This window comes from Amia ocellicauda, chromosome 21 (genome assembly GCF_036373705.1).
Source record: "Amia ocellicauda isolate fAmiCal2 chromosome 21, fAmiCal2.hap1, whole genome shotgun sequence".
NCBI lineage: Eukaryota > Metazoa > Chordata > Actinopteri > Amiiformes > Amiidae > Amia > Amia ocellicauda.
In genome coordinates this window covers 20,210,503-20,227,956 of record NC_089870.1, presented here as the reverse complement: position 1 = coordinate 20,227,956, position 17,454 = coordinate 20,210,503, and the positions used below count along the sequence as shown (strand labels likewise).

At 48.8% G+C, this 17,454-nt stretch overlaps 1 protein-coding gene across 1 annotated transcript; it reads right to left on the bottom strand.

The window, feature by feature from the left end:
• Positions 1 to 154: 154 nt before the first annotated feature.
• On the bottom strand, positions 155 to 15,536 carry rhoj (ras homolog family member J). Its single transcript, XM_066694428.1, has 5 exons — positions 14,716 to 15,536; positions 6,546 to 6,604; positions 5,048 to 5,212; positions 4,575 to 4,670; positions 155 to 3,600 (listed from the first exon to the last, which is right to left on the bottom strand). Exons 1-5 carry the CDS (start codon positions 14,897 to 14,899, stop codon positions 3,454 to 3,456), a joined length of 651 nt encoding a protein of 216 aa, XP_066550525.1. The 5' UTR covers positions 14,900 to 15,536; the 3' UTR covers positions 155 to 3,453.
• Between the last annotated feature and the right edge of the window lie 1,918 nt (positions 15,537 to 17,454).

The window sequence follows — 17,454 nt, the reverse complement described above, 5'->3', positions numbered from 1 at the left end:
TGAGAACCGTATATAATCTCACCGGGGTTTCACTTAATCCTGTTGGCTGGTTTACTGGCCTGTGTTTACACACACACACACACACACACACACACACACACATTTTGTTGAGGCTTCACAAAAGCTTCCTTCAAATGAACAGACGTGAGCGATCGCAGGTGTTGCATAGTTTAATTGCCACAACGTATTTACACTGGAAAACACCGAAGCAATGACAATACAAACAGCAGAATACAAACACTACAGGGTGCGCAGGAAATAAAGAGAGAAAAGTCATGGATATTAACTACGTCTAACAGATTTAAATACATTTTGTATTTGATTAGGTTCGAGTTATTGCTGTTACCAGTGTAATACCTGGCGTTCAGGAAGTGTCCAGTACGGAGCTATTGCATAGAGAGTACAGGCACGGGGGCGAGCGCAGGGGACACAGCAGACATAAAATAATGACCAAAGCCTGATGTTCCTGAGTTCATCTTAAAGCAAACGTCCACATAAACCTTTGTATCGGCCTGCCCCCCCTCACACAGGGTGACGTCCAGGGCTCAGAGCTGGGAAGGCAAGTCAGTGGCCTTGTGCCCCCCCTAGTGATACATCTGTGAAAGTGACTTTAAAGTTTATTGGCCCTGGAAGCCCCAACCCCTGCCCCGCTGGTTTGTATTTCAACCGAACTCCCAATTACTTAATTGAACCCTTAATTGACATAATAATTTCCTACATCAGAGCCATTTCATTATTTTAAACAGTAGGGGGTTTAAGTTAAGTATAGAATTGTATAAAGAACGTATTAAAGAAGCAATTATTTTATTACAACAATTTAAGAAGTAAAATCTAAGCAGATTGTTTCTTCCATTAAGGTTCAATTAAGTCACTGGGAGCTCGGTTGGAACACCAGGGCCAGGGCTGAGGTCCCCTGCACTACAGGAAGCTGCTGTCTGCTGACCGTCCGTTCCCCTGAAACAGCTTCTCCACACGGAAGATGCATTTAGTGTTTGTCATCATTATCATTTTTAAAAAGGACACACCACTCATTAATACTGGCATTTCATCGACTCCCAGTCTCCCGTCAGCTGTACGTCTCACTGGGTTAGAGAGGCACAACACACAGTGGAGCGGCCGCAGCGCACTACTGAAGTAGGCCACACACAATACACACACATACACACACAATACACTCACACATACAAACACACAATACTCACACATACAATAAACACACACACACAATACACTCACACATACAAACACACAATACTCACACATACAATAAACACACACACACACACTACACACAATACACTCACATACAAACACACAATACACACTCACACACAATACACACACACAGGAATTCATTCAGACAGAGCCGCTGTTCACACAAGGCTGCTATTGGCGAACGTTTACAAAAGCCTGTGTGACAGAAAGCAAGATGCACGTACATGTGAATCCACTGTGAGAGAGTGGTGGCAAAGCTTGTACGAGGTGACCGGAGTGTAAAGAGGCGGAGCTCAGTTACATGTGGTTCCTGACCTCACTGCTGAGCTCTCACACTGAGGTTTCAGTAAGGTATGTTTGCAGAGGAACATTTGACACTGCGACCCTTCGGACAGCAGGTCTGGGTTATAGGATTCAAGGCACCTGTGAAAGACGATAAGACGATATCCCCAACTCTGGCGACTGCGCAGCCCCACCCAGACCACAGTTTTACAGAAATACAAAAATTCAACCTGCAAACCTTCAGACACGAAGGAAACCCGACTTCCGTGTTACCTCTGTGATTGTCGAGAGCAGCGGAAGGCATCTCTGTGGGTTCAGAGCACGGACACATTTTTAAAAGCCTACAAAACAACAACAGTCGAACAAACACAAATACTGTCTCGGACAAGGGGACTGGATATGAAACGCTGAAACAGTTCCTCTGCCCTTGAGGTGTTGGGCAGCTCTGGCCGCTGGGCGAACACCACGGGAGCCCCTTTGTGCGGCACACCGCCCCGCGCTTCAAGGCCGGGTCGCAACGGGTGAATCGGCACTCAGACTCTGCTTCCCGGAGAGGCCGGCGCAGTGCGGGGTGTCTGAGCCACGCTCTGGACATTTGGTTACTGTTTAGAAGACTTAATTAAGGCACTTGGTTTAAACACTGCAATGCTGTGTTTAGGAGGAGACCCCGACTGTCTCGGTTCACAGCTGCCGGAGGTGGCGTGGACGGCCATGACGCGGTGGCCATGCTGGTGGAAGGCACGGGAAGAGCGTGTAGGCAAACGTAAACTTACAATCCATCTTGTGTGTGCGTGTGCGCTCCTCCTTTAACGTCCTGGCCGACGCGGGTTGGTCAAGCTGCGTCTCTGCACGTCGTCTCTGCAGCTGCGTTCGAGGAGGTAGAAGGCACCGAGGAGAGGGCGGCCCCCGGACCGGCAGGCTCGGCCAGACGCAGACGGGGTCCCCAGCGAGTGAGGGCGAGGGCAGGGATGGCGAGAGGACGCCAGCTGTGATCCTGGAGCCGCAGAGCTGCCGACTTTCGCTTCATCCGAGGCAGAGATGGACTGAACTGGTGAGAAGGATCGTCCGTCTCCGGGTGTTGAGCGATGACTGGCAGAGATCTCCGAGCACCGCGGGACGGACAGGCGTTTACTGACCGCAGTTTATTCAAGAACGACTGCCAACTTTTAAACCCCGGTACAGGAAAGGTGGACACCGCCGTGCTCGTACAGACGCCTTTAAAAGGACGGCTGCTCCACCTCAAAGCTCAGTCTGATTGCTGCTGCTTCACAGTATCCCAGAGGAAATGTCAATCTTGTGCAACATCCCTACAGTATTGTCGTTCACAAGTGTTTCTTTTCTTTATATTTAAGGGAGCATTTAACCACCCAGACAAGTACAGTATTTGAATCTACATAAAACAACTGCACAAAACCAGATGCAATGCAAGGAAAAGCACATGGTGCTGCTGGTCATACGGTACTGTAGCGTGTTGAGAATATTGCATGTAAAAAAATCTGGCACTTTTCACACAGTTTGTGTTGAGGGGCCGCTGTGAAGCCAGAGCATAAAACACACAGAGGTTTAAAACCACACGCTTTAAGTGTTTTTTCTGGATTAAGGCAATTAAACAATTAAGAATAATAAAGACACCAGCGATTTTTCAGCGTAAAAAGACAGACAGACAGGTGTGTGAGAAGGATAAGATACCGAAGAAGATAAGGCCTCGGTGTGGGGGTGCAGGATCTGCGCTGCTCTTTGGTTCGACTGCTGGGGGGTCAGGCACGCGCTTCTGCAAGGGCAGGGGGGCAGCGGCGAGTATCATTCATTCACCCTTCCCTGGGGGGGCAGAGAGCAGGGAGGTGGCGCCGGATCCGGACCGTATCTCCCCCGTCGGGCGCCGGGCCGAGATGACGGAGAGGGAGGGAGTGGGAGAGAGGGGGTCAGGGAGAGGGGTCCGGCGGGGCGGGGGGGCTCTCAGGCGACGGTGCAGCAGCTCCGGCAGGCCGCGCAGCTCCTCCGCTTCTTCTTGGGGCTGAAGATGGTGAGGATGGCCTCGTCGAACACGACCTTCAGCCCCTTCTGGGTCAGTGCCGAGCACTCCAGGTAGCACTGCGCCCCGATCTGAGGAGACACAGCGCCGGGTTAGACGCGGCTCGAGGTCACCGGGCCAGCTGGCTGCTATGGGGTTGGATATCGGAGGTTTGGTTGTGCCAACTGGTGGAAGGCAGTAAATAACGTTTTGGACCTGGCAGGGTGTCAAAGGCTTGCCAGAGACATCCACAGCGATGTTCATTATTATTATAATTGTTGTCTTCAGACAATAACAGAGTACACCTACATCGCCCAGGTTTTAAGTAACTGATTTAAGTAACATTAAGAGATAGTTTTCCCATTAATTTCTCGTGATTTTAATTTCATTGCTCACAGTCCAAATCCCTTCTCGTGTTCCTGTTCATGCACCAAAGCAGCCAGGCTGTAACAGGACCAGAGCGTGAGCCAGGAAACGAGTGACACATATGTGCCGTTTCCCTTGGGCGGGGGGTGGGCTTTTGAAAACACTGACAGTATTCGGAGTGAACCGCCGATGCCAGGCTGCGGTGCAAAGGGCTCCCGTTCCAAACCGAACACCGCCCAGCCATCTCCTCCCCATCGGAGATTTATCTGCCCTCTCACACTTCTTCCCGTCAGCGTGTGTCACAGGACAGGGCCGACACGGCTCCCCGACACCGGGACGCTCTTATCTCTGCCCTCGGCGTGTCTGCGGCCGCCTGCCGCGTACAGATAAGTGTGGACTGTCGGGCTGCAGAGAACAGGAAGCGTCTCGCGCTGGTCTGAGCCATCCTGACAAACACACGTCGCCCTCTAGTGGCCCACAGGGCCAGAGCTGGAACAATTCTGGGCAAATCTGGTATCGGACACGGAGCTGAAAGCATCTGTCAGCTAAACATAAACACAATGAACAGCCAGTGGGTGAATTCAACTTTGATATCTCCCTCAGCTGTTCAAATGTGTCCCAGGGACTGATTGACAAGGCATTGAAGGACATTTCCACATCCCACATTGTTACTGAGCTGCTCCCACAATGCACTGCTCACCTCTTTGGCCAGCTTGACTCCCTGCTCGTGGCTCATGGGCTTCTCCTTCATGTGAAGCAGCCGGGACAGCGTCTTCGGGTCGTCTCGCAGATCGATCTATGAGACAACGTGTCCTGCTCCTTCATAAGGCTTATTACACAACGTTTCCTGCAGTTATACTCCATTTACTCCAAACTGTACAGGCCAAACCTCCAAAGTCTCAGGAAACAGGTGACTGACGCTGATAGCGGTGTTGAAATAGCTTCTCTTCTGGTAACTAAACTACTGATTTGGGATATTGTGTTGATGGAACCAGTGTCTGTGTGGAAATGATTGTGAAAAACATAGTAGTGCACACCGTGTTAATATAAAATTACCAGTAGTAAAAATAACTTTTAAAGTCTTGCCAGCAGAACGGCACGTTTTAACTGTCTTGAACACGGTGATGTGATATTTACTCCGCGGGGGAGTTAGAGGCAGAGGCCAGGGCTCACCTGTGTGCCGATGAGGATGTAGGGCACGTGGGGCATGCAGGCTCTCAGCTCGGGCACCCACTCCTCCTGCACGTTGTGGTAGGACGCTGGGTTCACCACGGAGAAGCAGATGAGGAACACGTCGGTGTTGGGGTAAGACAGCGGCCGCAGTTGGTTATAGTCCTCCTGCGGTTGACAAGACAGATATGAAGTGCTGCCCAGACACATTTTTCCTTTAATTGTAGCTGAGATTCGAATACCAAAGGCCGATGCCGATCGCTGTGTGCTCGCCACCGTTCAGACCATCACTCACTCACTATTGATCCCTCCTCTCCTGATCGATATTCAAAAACAGCACACTGCACGTCCACTCGATGTCTCTATCTACTTCCTCGTCCGCTCGATTCAGAGACGCTTCGCAGGCGACTTGCGATTCAAACGGCGTCCAAAACAAAGTGCAATTTCCCTCGAAACTTCAATAGGGATCATGTCTATTCCTGTATTATTATTAGTTTTCTATTTACCGAAATGCCAAAGAAAGAACTCAGATGCATGCAATTAAACAACTACACGAGACCCTCAGTTTGTGTCTTTGTGCGTTTGTGTTGCTGAAAGCGTGTATTGGTTACACACATTCCTCTGAAACCTCGACTGCATGCCTGGGAGTGAATACTATTTCCCGCCCTGTCTGGACAGATGCCCAACTCCCCCCAGTCCCCGAGTCATCGGCACAGTTCGCAGGGCGTCTGGGGCAGTTCCTGTCGAAGATGTTAAACATAGGCAAACTCACACGACCGAGGACGAAAAGACTAAACAAACAAACACAAAAAAACAACAACGATGTGCCGTTTTAATCTGGAAAATCCTCACCGTACGAGACTGCACAGCTGCCACCTGGGGCCCCGTCTCGTCCTGGCTGTGCTTTTACACCACAAGGCCGTGAGACACAGACACCCACAGGGACACCGTGGACGAGATTCCCCTGAAGTCACAAAATAAAACTCTCGGCAAGTAGAACTACGACCATAACCAGACTGTGCCACCAGCTCTTGATTTCGGCCAGCCCGCGAAGAACAATTTATTTTCCTTTTTCTCGACACAAAAAGTCTTGTACCAGTGTCTCCTCCATCTCCTTCCCTCACACAATCATTAAAAAACCCTGCAAAACCACGCACAAACACTGGCGCTGGCATGTCTGAGCAGGTCTCTTGTATACGCACTTGCCGCTTAAGTAGTCTTGGCAGTCTTAGTGTGTCCTCCTCAATAATGTATGGCCCCCGTAGTGCTTCACGCTCCACTGGGCATCCTTAATTTACATCGATTAGTCAGACCTAAAATAAAGCGATGCATCTTTTAAGTTGCTCCCCAAAGCCCAGGTGAACTGAACTCCTTCTCAAATTGCTAAGGAAAACCCTCCCGGCGTGCACAACAACACAACGAACTGCGGGGCCAGTGCCTGTGCACAGAACGAGGAAATGCCACACACACACGCACAGGGATTGTTTAAATCTTGCGTTACCTGTCCCGCGGTGTCGTACAGTCCCAGCAGGTGCTGCCGACCCGACACCGTCACGTTCACTGAAAGAAAAGAAGCAACACAATGATCAACACTTGAGTGACAGATACAGGTCATGGTATAGATATATATTTACACAGACACAGACACACTAAGACAGCGTGAAAGAGTGATTTATTTCCTTTTTTCTCAACACAAAAAGTCTTGTACGAGTGTCTCCCTCCAGGCGGCACCGGGAGTCCAGCCGGAGATCAGCCGCACTCAGGGTGTCAGTCTTTATGTGTGTGGGACCATAATACACTGCGCTCCTCTGAACAGTCTCGCTGTGAACCCACACACGAGGGGAACTCACGGCCTCCTTCTGGCTGACTTCACGTCTCTCTCAAAACGGTATCCTCGACATGGGTGGCTGGCAGATTAGTGTCATGTAATTTAACTGACATTAAGCTTATGCAACCTTCAGATCATGCTATATTAGGTGTCTGTCTTTCCATAACATCTCTGAGCGCGACACAGTCCTCCTGTACACGGGTGTTGCATACGTGTGTGTACACTGGGGCTGCATATGCGTGTGTGTGTATAGTCTCATTATATGAATTCAATTGCCATACACACACACACACACACTCACACTCTCACAAAAACACTCTCTCTCTCTCACACACACACACAAGCCTCTTCAGAGAGCACATTTATCCCGCTGTGGCGATGTGGCCTGACAGGGAGAGCCCTGCTGTCTGCCTGGATCAGCAGGAATGTGGTTCAGCCCCAAGTTTCTCTAAGCAAAAATGATCCAAATGCAAAGACTCTTGTGTCCGAGCTCGTTCTGGACGCAGCCATTCCTCCATGGGCTTCACACTGTTCCCTGTGACCACAGAGCCCTTTTACCAGCTGTCTGAAACAATGGATGACAGACAAAGCCTGTGACATCCTGCCGAGGACGGGCCTGTTTTCACAGACGTGCCCAGATAACGGCCACCTTGCCTCCAGACCCCGTCTTGTTTTGGTGGTCTTTGTGTTTGTTTTCAAAACCTCTGGGTTTACTGCCGACCACAGATAGCGCTTCCTTCCGAGGTGGTAGTTGGGGGCGGCCATGCATGTTGTATAGATGGACACTGAAAGAGAAACAGCAGCGAGGGCTGGGAGCCGTGATTTGAATCCGGACTTGGAGAGCAGCACTCTTCGCCTGAGTGGTGCAGCGAAACTAAAGATATCTCTCTGTTTTATTTAACGTTACCAAAAAAGTGATGTATGGTTAATTTTAAAGAGCAATGAAAGATACGTTGACAGCCAGAGAATGTAGAAAGCTGTCTTCAAATCAAAGTCTTCAGACATCTCTCAATCAACCCATTCACCAATCAGTTCCATGATAGAAAGCGTCCTTTCATGGCAGCCATCCTAAAGTGAAGTCAGGTGAGAAACCACAGCCAGGCTTCTCCGTCAGAGCGCCGGCCGCAGTGAGGCAGGAATTGGACGGCCTTGCAACATGAACCCGAGGGAGATCAGACCCTAGCCTGGGGATTGATCCAAAGAGCAGCATCAGTGAGCAGACATCTGGAGAATGACATCACAGATGCATTTGGCCGCTGCTAAAGTGCAGAGATGTTCAAGGTTTTGACTGAATCTCTAAAATCTGTAAAAGTCCAGCCGGCGGCTGACGCGATGGTGCCACCAAAGAGGCTGAGTGTCTCTGTGCCTCAAAGCAAAGTGTAAGACGGGGAAATGTCTAACCAGGAACGGGCATCTCTTTCCTCTTGGTGACTCTGGCATCAGATTTGGGGAGATAAGCATGGGGGGTTGGAGTAGGTTCAGTTCATACTTGCTAGGGAAGACAGTTTCGGCGGGAGATCGCTGGTTCGAGCCCGCAGGCAGCGACTGAAAACAGCAAAGAAATGCAGGGTGTTGGATCTAATGAAAATAAATATTTAATGGATACTTGCAGAAAGGGAAGAGATGAGAGACAAAGTGAAACGCATTAACGGAGCCCCTGACAGCAACGCCGGGGCGCTCTGTTTGTCCCCCACCCCCCCGCGACGGGCGCACACGGAGGACGCTCGCCATATAAACCCCATTAGCTGAATGCAAATAACGGCAGTTCTGAAGAACGCATAATGCGCCGATGAATATTTAAAACGCCCAGAGACATTATCATATTTAAGAATCAATCTCCTGCTTGAGAGATACCCACGTCAAAAAGTGGTTTCTCTGGTGATGTACGACGAGCCCCCCAGCCTCCGGCGCAAAGACTGCGATAAGTGAAGAAAATGGAGCTGTTTATATCGAGGGAAATATAATCCGGTTATAATCGGGGAGGTTGGGGGGATGGTTTATAGCCCCCGAGACGGCAGGAAATTGTATTTGTGATCTGCAGGGCTGTTCCAGTCCAGCAACAGGAAGTCCTGCTCAGCTGTGGCTCAGGAGGCGGCTGAGACACTGTTTCTCTAACAGGAAACGGCACAATACACACCGAGGCTAAACAGACTAAAGCATCGGCCACTCCTCGCACAAGCCAATGTTAACTGTGAGGTTATTTAGTTAAAGAAACGCAGTTTACGAGAACCACACTCACCACAGCAGTGAAGATTTCTCCCAGCCAAGCGCACGCTCGTTCAGAGAGTCTCAGTGGAATCCTGGAGGCCGCATGGATGGAGCCGAGACACCGGGGAGCATTATGTCTGTGTCCGCAGCTCCGCAAATATCCGTGGATGTCCAGGCGTTGTCGAGCACCAGAGGCACGGTGTGAGGCGTGCACAACCTCCAGCAGAGCTCAGACAGTTCTGTCCATTTCCACTGGACTCTCGCTGGGCCAAGGACCGCTGAACGCTCTCCGAGTGTTGAGTGCCAGTGTTCAGGGCCGAGGGCTGTTGACGCTCCTGAAGAGTTTATTGAGTACGAACCCCACCGAGCTGCGACTCCTAACTGCCTACAGTGAGTTTCTGAAGTGTATCTAAAGCATCGCTTTCCCGGCAGCTACAACCTAATTAAAATGTTGCAGTGTTTTTTTTTTTATACACTTCAGTTTTAATTAAATCTGCGCGCTTAACGGTACGCTGGGGTACCTCAGAGCAGAGCGATCGATGTGAGGGAGTCAACGGGTCACAGGAAACACTTCCTAGTTTGAGACAAAAGGGTCAGGCAGGATTGGCGATCTATCCCTAACGGCAGACTCCGGACCCCAGCCTGTCCCCCGGTTACAGCGCACAGACAGCTAAAAACTGGGGAGGATTTCTGTCTCTGCTGAGAGACAGAGGGACAAGAGTCAGTGACAGAGGGACAGTCATAAGAAACATGAGAAAGTTTACAATCGAGAGGAGGCCATTCGACCCATCATGCTCGTTCGGTGTCCATTCATAACTAAGTCATCCCCCTGATAGAAACCACATCACTTCAGATGAGCCGTGCTGAATCAAAGTGCTCTCCAACCTCCTCCAGAATAAGTAAGTCGTTCTCTCAGCGAGCTTGACAGCCGTGGTGCTGCAGGGAGCACGATAGACAGATCGTGGCAGAGGGGAGCTGCGGTGCGGTGCTGGGCCTGCGTGGGGGGCAGCAGTGCCGGGACACAGAGCCGAGGGGGACAACACTGAGCAGGACGCAGCGAGACGACCGCCGGAGCTCTGGCTTCACGAGGAAATATTCCTAAAACTGTTAATTAAAAAAAACTCAGTCTGCTCTCTCTGCGGATCAAAGGCGTTTGATTCCTGATCTTTACGCTCCGGGGCAGCAGTGTTGTGACAGGTGTTTCCCCTGGTTTCGGGATTTTGACAGAAAGATGTGTTGTTGTGTGTTTGTTTTGGGCTCCAGCACAAGTCTCTGCGTCTCCCCGGCCGGTTCAAAGCAGGACAGAACAACCCTGACGGATGAAAGGCAACGCGGGAAAGCCGTTAAAATATTTGGAGCTAAAAACAGCCGCCCTATATCCGGCAGCAGGACGGGCCCGGGTGCGTTTGTGACGTGGAGGTGAGCTGCTCCTTTAGTGGAGCCCAGCAGCTCTAATGTGTGCAGCCGGGGGGCCGATAGCATCCATCCATTAATGCCCCCCGCCTCCCCTCGCTCCCGCTGATCCACGAGCGCTTTAAACAGCCCCCACTTTGGAGGCCATTTACTGCCACTTCACGTCACTTCATCACATTAATCAGGCGCTCAGTTGGGAGCTCTTTAAGGGGGAATTAAAACACTGGCAGGGATAACGGGAGGGGGGCGATAAGGTTTGTGGTGTTCCGCACTTAACACAGAAATTGCACATAGGACTCTCTCTTTCTCTCTCTCTCTCTCTCTCACACACAATGACGTCCTTTCTTATAAATAAATAAATAAATAAATAAAGGCTGCTTTGTGTTTCTTTTTCTCCGGACACAGAAGCCCTGTGTAACAATGGTGCCCTTATATAAGGATGTTAAGCCTCTCTTCATGGGAAACACTCGGGTGGGCAAAATGTGAATGCGGACACAACCCCAGCTGAAACCTTGATATATCCCTCTATTTATGTATTCATTTGTTTATTTATTTGACGTTTTCTATCAAAAGCAGTGGTCTGGGAGTACCGTACTGCAGCCCGTCTCTGGCACGGGCACTTCTCTGGACAGCCGAGGTCAGAGGTCACACTTAGAGGTGCTCTTTCGCTTGTTTTCACTGGTGTAAAATCACTACAGAGACCAATCCCAGAGAAACAGAGCAGTTGAGATTCCTGCGTTAGTAATCATCAGTCTGTGAGAAGAAGAAAAAAACATCTCTCCCCGATTCTACACCAACCACCCAATGTTTCCAATTTAACCTCGTTACCGCGAAGACGACAGCCATCCGGAGAAACTGGCGGCCGCATATGCGTCTCCGCGGCGGCTCTCGATGAATGCGTCTCTCGGGGGAGCTGAGCGCGCTGCCGTCTCCCACGCTGCGACACTCCGAGTCACGGTCTCCATGGACGGATTCAGATTCATGGCATTTCCTTCGTGGGCGTACATTCAATGTGACAAACTTCATTGATAAAGCTGTTTCCCATCTGCTGGCGGCCTCAGCTGATGATATTGTCCAAAGTGTAGAATTGAGCACAAGGGCAGTGATGTTCAGACTGTACAATGCCCGAGCTCATCTGGATACTGTGGACAGTTCTGGGCTCCACACTTCAAGAAAGATATCGCTGCTCTAGAGGCAGTTCAGAGGAGAGCAACCAGACTTATTCCAGGTCTGAAGGGAATGTCCTACTGAGAGACTGAGGACCTGAACCTTTTCACCCTGGAACAGAGGAGACTACGTGGGGACTTGATCCAAGTCTTCAAAATCATGAAAGGCATCGACCACATCAAACCAGAGGAGCTTTTCCAGATCAGCAGGGACACACGCACCCGGGGACACAAATGGAAATTGGGCTTCAAGGCATTCGAGACAGAAAACAGGAGACACTTCTTCACACAGAGAGGTGTCACAATCTGAACAAACTCCCCAGCGATGTGGCTGAAGAGACAGGGAACATTCAAAAACAGACTGGATAGGATCCTTGATCACTTAGTTATTAATGGACACCAAACGAGCACGATGGGGCGAATGACCTCCTCTCGACTGGACACTTTCTTATGTTCTTTCCCGGCTTTCACGGATCGCCCCTGCAACTGAAACAGGTCCTCCCTCCCTGGCCCGGCCACACTGTCAGATGTTAGCTAGTCTCGTTACTTAACACGAGTGAGCTGTAGACCACGAGTTAAGCTTCCCCCTTGATCCCACACCGGTAGCTTCCGGGCTCAGATGCATTCCTGCTCCGTCACAAATCTCCTTGGCTCCTCGTGCAACCGGCGAATTGTGCAACTGCTGCCTGTTGCGTTACACCGCCTCCACACCGGCCGCGTGTGAGAACCTGTGCAGACAGTTTCCTCACGTGCTTTTCTGTAGCGGGGTATATCTGAATACAGCCCCAACCCCATTTCAAATATCAATCTCCTTTATGAGAGCAGACAGGTTCGTTTGTGTGAGCGGACCGTGGCGATAAAGGTAATGTTCTGGACAGAGGAACTGATGTGCAAGGCCTGATGAAACATTTGCTTTGACACGATATCAGTATCAATTGTTAAACCTCTCTCCACTGCCCACGTCTGTAACACCGTGCATTTGGACACCCAGAAGGGTTCAGAATCGCAGTGCCATCCACAAATACTTTCATTTGGCAGACTTATGAACACCGAGCATTAGAACAGAGGTTGGAATTGACAAGAGCATTCCTGCTACAACTGAACTAATCAAAGAGCAGAAATAGTCCCAGAGGCATGCTAATCCTTTTTTAAAAACAGATTTCCTTTATCATGTAAATTTTAGCCAAATAAGGACAAGACAGCCAGCGTGCGGCAGTGGAAAATTCAGCGTATCAGTTACATTTGGCTTCTGACTCAGTACAAACTTTGCATTGATTAATGTAGGTTTAAATTCTGACAAAATAAAGTAAAACGATTTCCATTATAAAGTTTGGCAGATATCCATGGCTTTAAAATAAGGCTCTGGTACACAGTCTGTGCTAAGTGACGTCCCACACAAACTCAGGAGTCACGTGAGACCGGCATTAAGTGTAATTTTATGATGTCATTCTAATTGCCGTTGCAAGAGAGGTGTTTCTGGTTGTAGGGATTTAAGTGAAGAATATTTGATCTGGTTTCAGTGCTTAAAGCGGAGAGAGAACAGTAGTGATACGCCGCACATAAAATAATATTTATTCAACAATTTCCATTCCTAAATTTTATTTGCTTATAAATTACAGTTTTGCATTCATAATACTCCACTCCAACGCCTCCGAGTCATTTAAAGTGAAGGTTTACTGCTTTCCTCGTGGAAAATGACCCGCGACATAAAACAATGAGCAGCTTTGATACACAATCACACAAAAACGCATTTTCAAAGCTAGGTTTTTTTTTTATTCACTATGTTTGGAAAAAATACATTAATAAGTCACACCCTTGGGTCATAAACCGTTCTCATGATCGCAGCAGATGAATCTTTTTCCCACACGTTTATGACAGTGAAAATCACAAGGGACTTGTTTACTGGGCTGTTGATGAGCTGTAGAACCAAGGATGTCAAAGCATTTTTACACCCAACAGCAGTAATTGTTTAATTGATTTAAGCTTTTGTTTATTGCTGACTTTGTTTGAAAGTAAATTATAATTTGTTGTTGTTAAAGAGGCGTTCTGCGTGCTCTCCTCTATTTCTCCTAACTGGTCCAGTGGAAAGACAGGGTACTCTCCCAGTTCCTTTACTGGAGCGTGTGTGCATTTTTGTCCGTTCCCCCCACCCGCCATAAAGTGTACAGATAATGCACTCTTCCATCACAGACATAACCACTTTAAATCCACTTTAAATCATCCTTTAACAAGATGCTGTCCGATATGGCCATAAACCAAGGTCTGGGTCTCATCCCTGGACTAGCAGTTACACTCATCCCCCCGGCCCTTCCCCGAGGACCCCCTGCCAAGGGACAGATCCAGGGGGCTGTGCAAGGGCCAGCGACCTACACAACACTGCTGTGCTGTACTGTGTTGTAGGTTAGGCTACTGTATGGTACTGTGCTGTACTGTGTTGTGTTGTGTTGTACTGTGCTGTACTATGTTGTGTTGTGTTGTACTGTGCTGTACTATGTTGTGCTGTACTGTGTTGTGTTGTACTGTGCTGTGTAGTACTGAGTTGTGTTGTACTGTGCTGTGTTGTGTTGTGTAGTACTGTGTTGTGTTGTACTGTGCTGTGTAGTACTGCGTTGTGTTGTACTGTGCTGTGTTGTGTTGTGTTGTAGGCTGCTGTACTGTGCTGTGTTGTGTAGTACTGCGTTGTGTTGTACTGTGCTGTACTGCGTTGTGTTGTGTAGTACTGCGTTGTGTTGTACTGTGCTGTGTTGTGTTGTGTTGTAGGCTGCTGTACTGTGCTGTGTTGTGTAGTACTGCGTTGTGTTGTACTGTGCTGTACTGTGTTGTGTAGTACTGCATTGTGTTGTACTGTGCTGTGTTGTAGGCTACTATACTATACTGTATCTGCCGTGCCGTGCTGTACTGTACTGTACTGTACTGTGTTGTAGGCTACTATACTATACTGTATCTGCCGTGCCGTGCTGTACTGTACTGTACTATACTGTATCTGCCGTGCCGTGCTGTACTGTACTGTACTATACTGTATCTGCCGTGCCGTGCCGTGCCGTGCCGTGCTGTACCTGCATAGTGGTCGAACACGGTGGGCACGTACTCCTCGGGGAAGGCGTCGTTGGCGTAGCTCATCAGCAGGCAGGTCTTGCCCACCGCGCCGTCGCCCACCACCACGCACTTCAGCATCTTCCTCACCCGACTGGCCAGGCTGCTGCTGTCGCCGCTGCCCTCCTCTTCCTCCCGGCGGTTCATCCCGCTCGCCCCGCTGTCTGGCGCCGGCAGGGAAAGCCGACGAGGACTCTTATCAGCGAGTGGATATGAGCAAATATCGCCGCCGTGGGTCGGTTATAGCGGCTGTGCTGTGGCGGGTCCGTGTCCCATCGCCCCGGCGCTTCACTGTGCAGTGTGTGCGGTGAAACTTTCTGACAGCGCAACCAGTTACAATGTATTGAGTTGGCCACTGCACTGCCTCACTGCCTCCCTGCCTCTCTCTCTTCCTCCCTGCCTCTCTCTCTTTCCTACCCCCGGTCTACGCGCTTGTTGCTCAGCTCCTCGGCGCAGGAGACGCGGACTCCATGAAGGTTACAGCCCGGACCGGCACCACGTCGCATCCCGCACAAATCCCCGTCCTGTCCCCGCAAACGGCGGCAAAGAGCGCAGTCCCGGAGGAAGGTACGGACTTCCAGCTTCTTCTTATTGTGTTTGTCCGGGTTTCTCCCCCAACCCCGAGTGCCTGAGAGCGGTTTCTGCCCCCGGCCGCTCCCTGGGTTTCCTTGCGCAGGGCAGGCCGTGTGAGGCGGAGTGGGCCGGGAACAATGGATGCTCTGTCTGCCGGAGTCCCGCACAGGAACTGAGGCAGGGGGGGCTGCAGTCCCAGGACGGCGGCCCCGCTCCCCGCCTCCTCTCCCTCCCCGGGCGTGTGACGACACCCGGCTGGAAAACCCGCACACAGCGCGGAGGGGATCCTGTTTCCCGCACAATCTCACTCCGCCAGCCGCACCCCATCAGCGCCAATTCAGAGATCCTAGTGCGCATTTCTCCCTTTTCTTCCTGTCCTCTGCTTCATCATAATAATCACAAATAACACATTGCAAGTGGAAGATACATACCTTTGTATGTACGTGACTATTATTCGCGCAATAGGCCTGCATTATGATGATGATAGTGTGACATTCTGTGATGTAATTGTAATCAATTCGGGTTTCAGTCGTGTGTAGAAGTGATAGTATTTGACAGTAAGTAGGTTAGTATAAAATGTATGCATGATAGTATGTAACAGTTATAATATGCAGTGTGTATGTAACATTGTAACTTCTAAAAAAATGAACATATGGGACTGTAGTGTGGTGTAGCATGGTAAAATATGGTAAAGTACAGTATACACACAGGTACAGAGCAGCTGTGCAACAGGCTCACCTACCACAGGACAGGCCCCCACGCATATATGCTGCTATTAATCCAATATATGCTCAATAAGACCTTTTGTAATCGTGTATCATACTGTTTGATCTCCATGACATTTTTGGCTCACTGTGTATGTATTTTTGGACACCTTTGACACTCTGTAACAACTTGCATAGTATAGGGGTAGTGATGTAGTAACCGCTTAATTACTTTTGGTGGCTATTGCCTAATGAGCTGGGAAACAAAGGATAGACATTCATCTTCTCCAACAGGTCTCTACCACTTAACCATTTACAACAGGCTGTAAATCTGTCTACTGGGGGCATAACTTGATAATGGTGCTGGAAGAGATTTATTTCTTTATTTCTTTACGTTTTAAGCAGTCTCTTTATGATCTTATCAGTCAAACGACTCTCCAGGGTGAATTTGTTCATTGGGAAACAGTCTCCACAATCTCTGCTCTTCTGGTAATTATATACCTGTCACAGGTTTAAGAAGTAAGATCTTCTGACATAAAGACTTCAACACCACCTACAAATAAAAAGCCATGTTATCGTTTAGAGATATCTTCAATTGCATTTCAGGATATTTTTTAATATGTCAACATATCTTTAAATGTTTTACAGATATCTCTACATGAACAGGAAGCTATTTGCAGATATCTTGAAATGATTTACAGATATCACTAAATGAATTGCAGATATCTTATTTTAAAATGCTTTTGAAGTTATCTTCTAAACATTTAAAGATATCTGAAATTAATTTAGAGATCTCTAATTCTTGTCAAGATATCTTTAAATATTTAAAGATCTCTCTAAATAATGAAAGATATGTTAAATACATTTACAGATATCTTTAAATATTTAAAGATATCCGTAAATATTTTAAGGTATCTTGAACGGCAGTTGAAGAGATCTCTAAATGATAAAGGTGGCCCTGGGATGTACAGGAAATTATATTTACTTTATCGCCACTGAGCGCTCTCTCCCCCTTTCTCTCTCTCCCTCCCTCTCCTCTCTCTCTCTCTCTCTCTCTCTCTCTCTCTCTCTCTCTCTCTCTCTCTCTCTCTCTCTCTCAATTCAATTCAATTCAAGGGTGCTTTATTGGCATGATAAACAGTTTCGTAGTGTTGCCAAAGCAGTTGATATTATATACATACATTGAAAAATAATAAAAGGTAAGAAAAAGGAGAAGAAAAAAAATTGAAACTACAATATAATTTATAAATAAACTCTTAATAGACTCTCTCTCCCTCCCTCCTTCTCTCTCTCTCTCTCTCTCTCTCCCTCCCCGATACGCATGCAGTCCACACACCAGTCACCCGTGCACCTTCTGTAATCGTTTATCCAGCGGCTCCTTTTCTTTTCGTTATGTAACATATTAATCGAGTTCACTTAATCGGA

Coding starts and splice junctions, on each gene's coding strand:
- rhoj (XM_066694428.1), bottom strand. CDS start 14,899: ATGAACCGCCGGGAGGAAGAGGAGGGCAGCGGCGACAGCAGCAGCCTG. Junction 4,671..5,047: donor ACATCCTCATCGGCACACAG/GTGAGCCCTGGC, acceptor GTTGTCTCATAG/ATCGATCTGCGAGACGACCC. Junction 3,601..4,574: donor GAGTCAAGCTGGCCAAAGAG/GTGAGCAGTGCA, acceptor GTGTCTCCTCAG/ATCGGGGCGCAGTGCTACCT.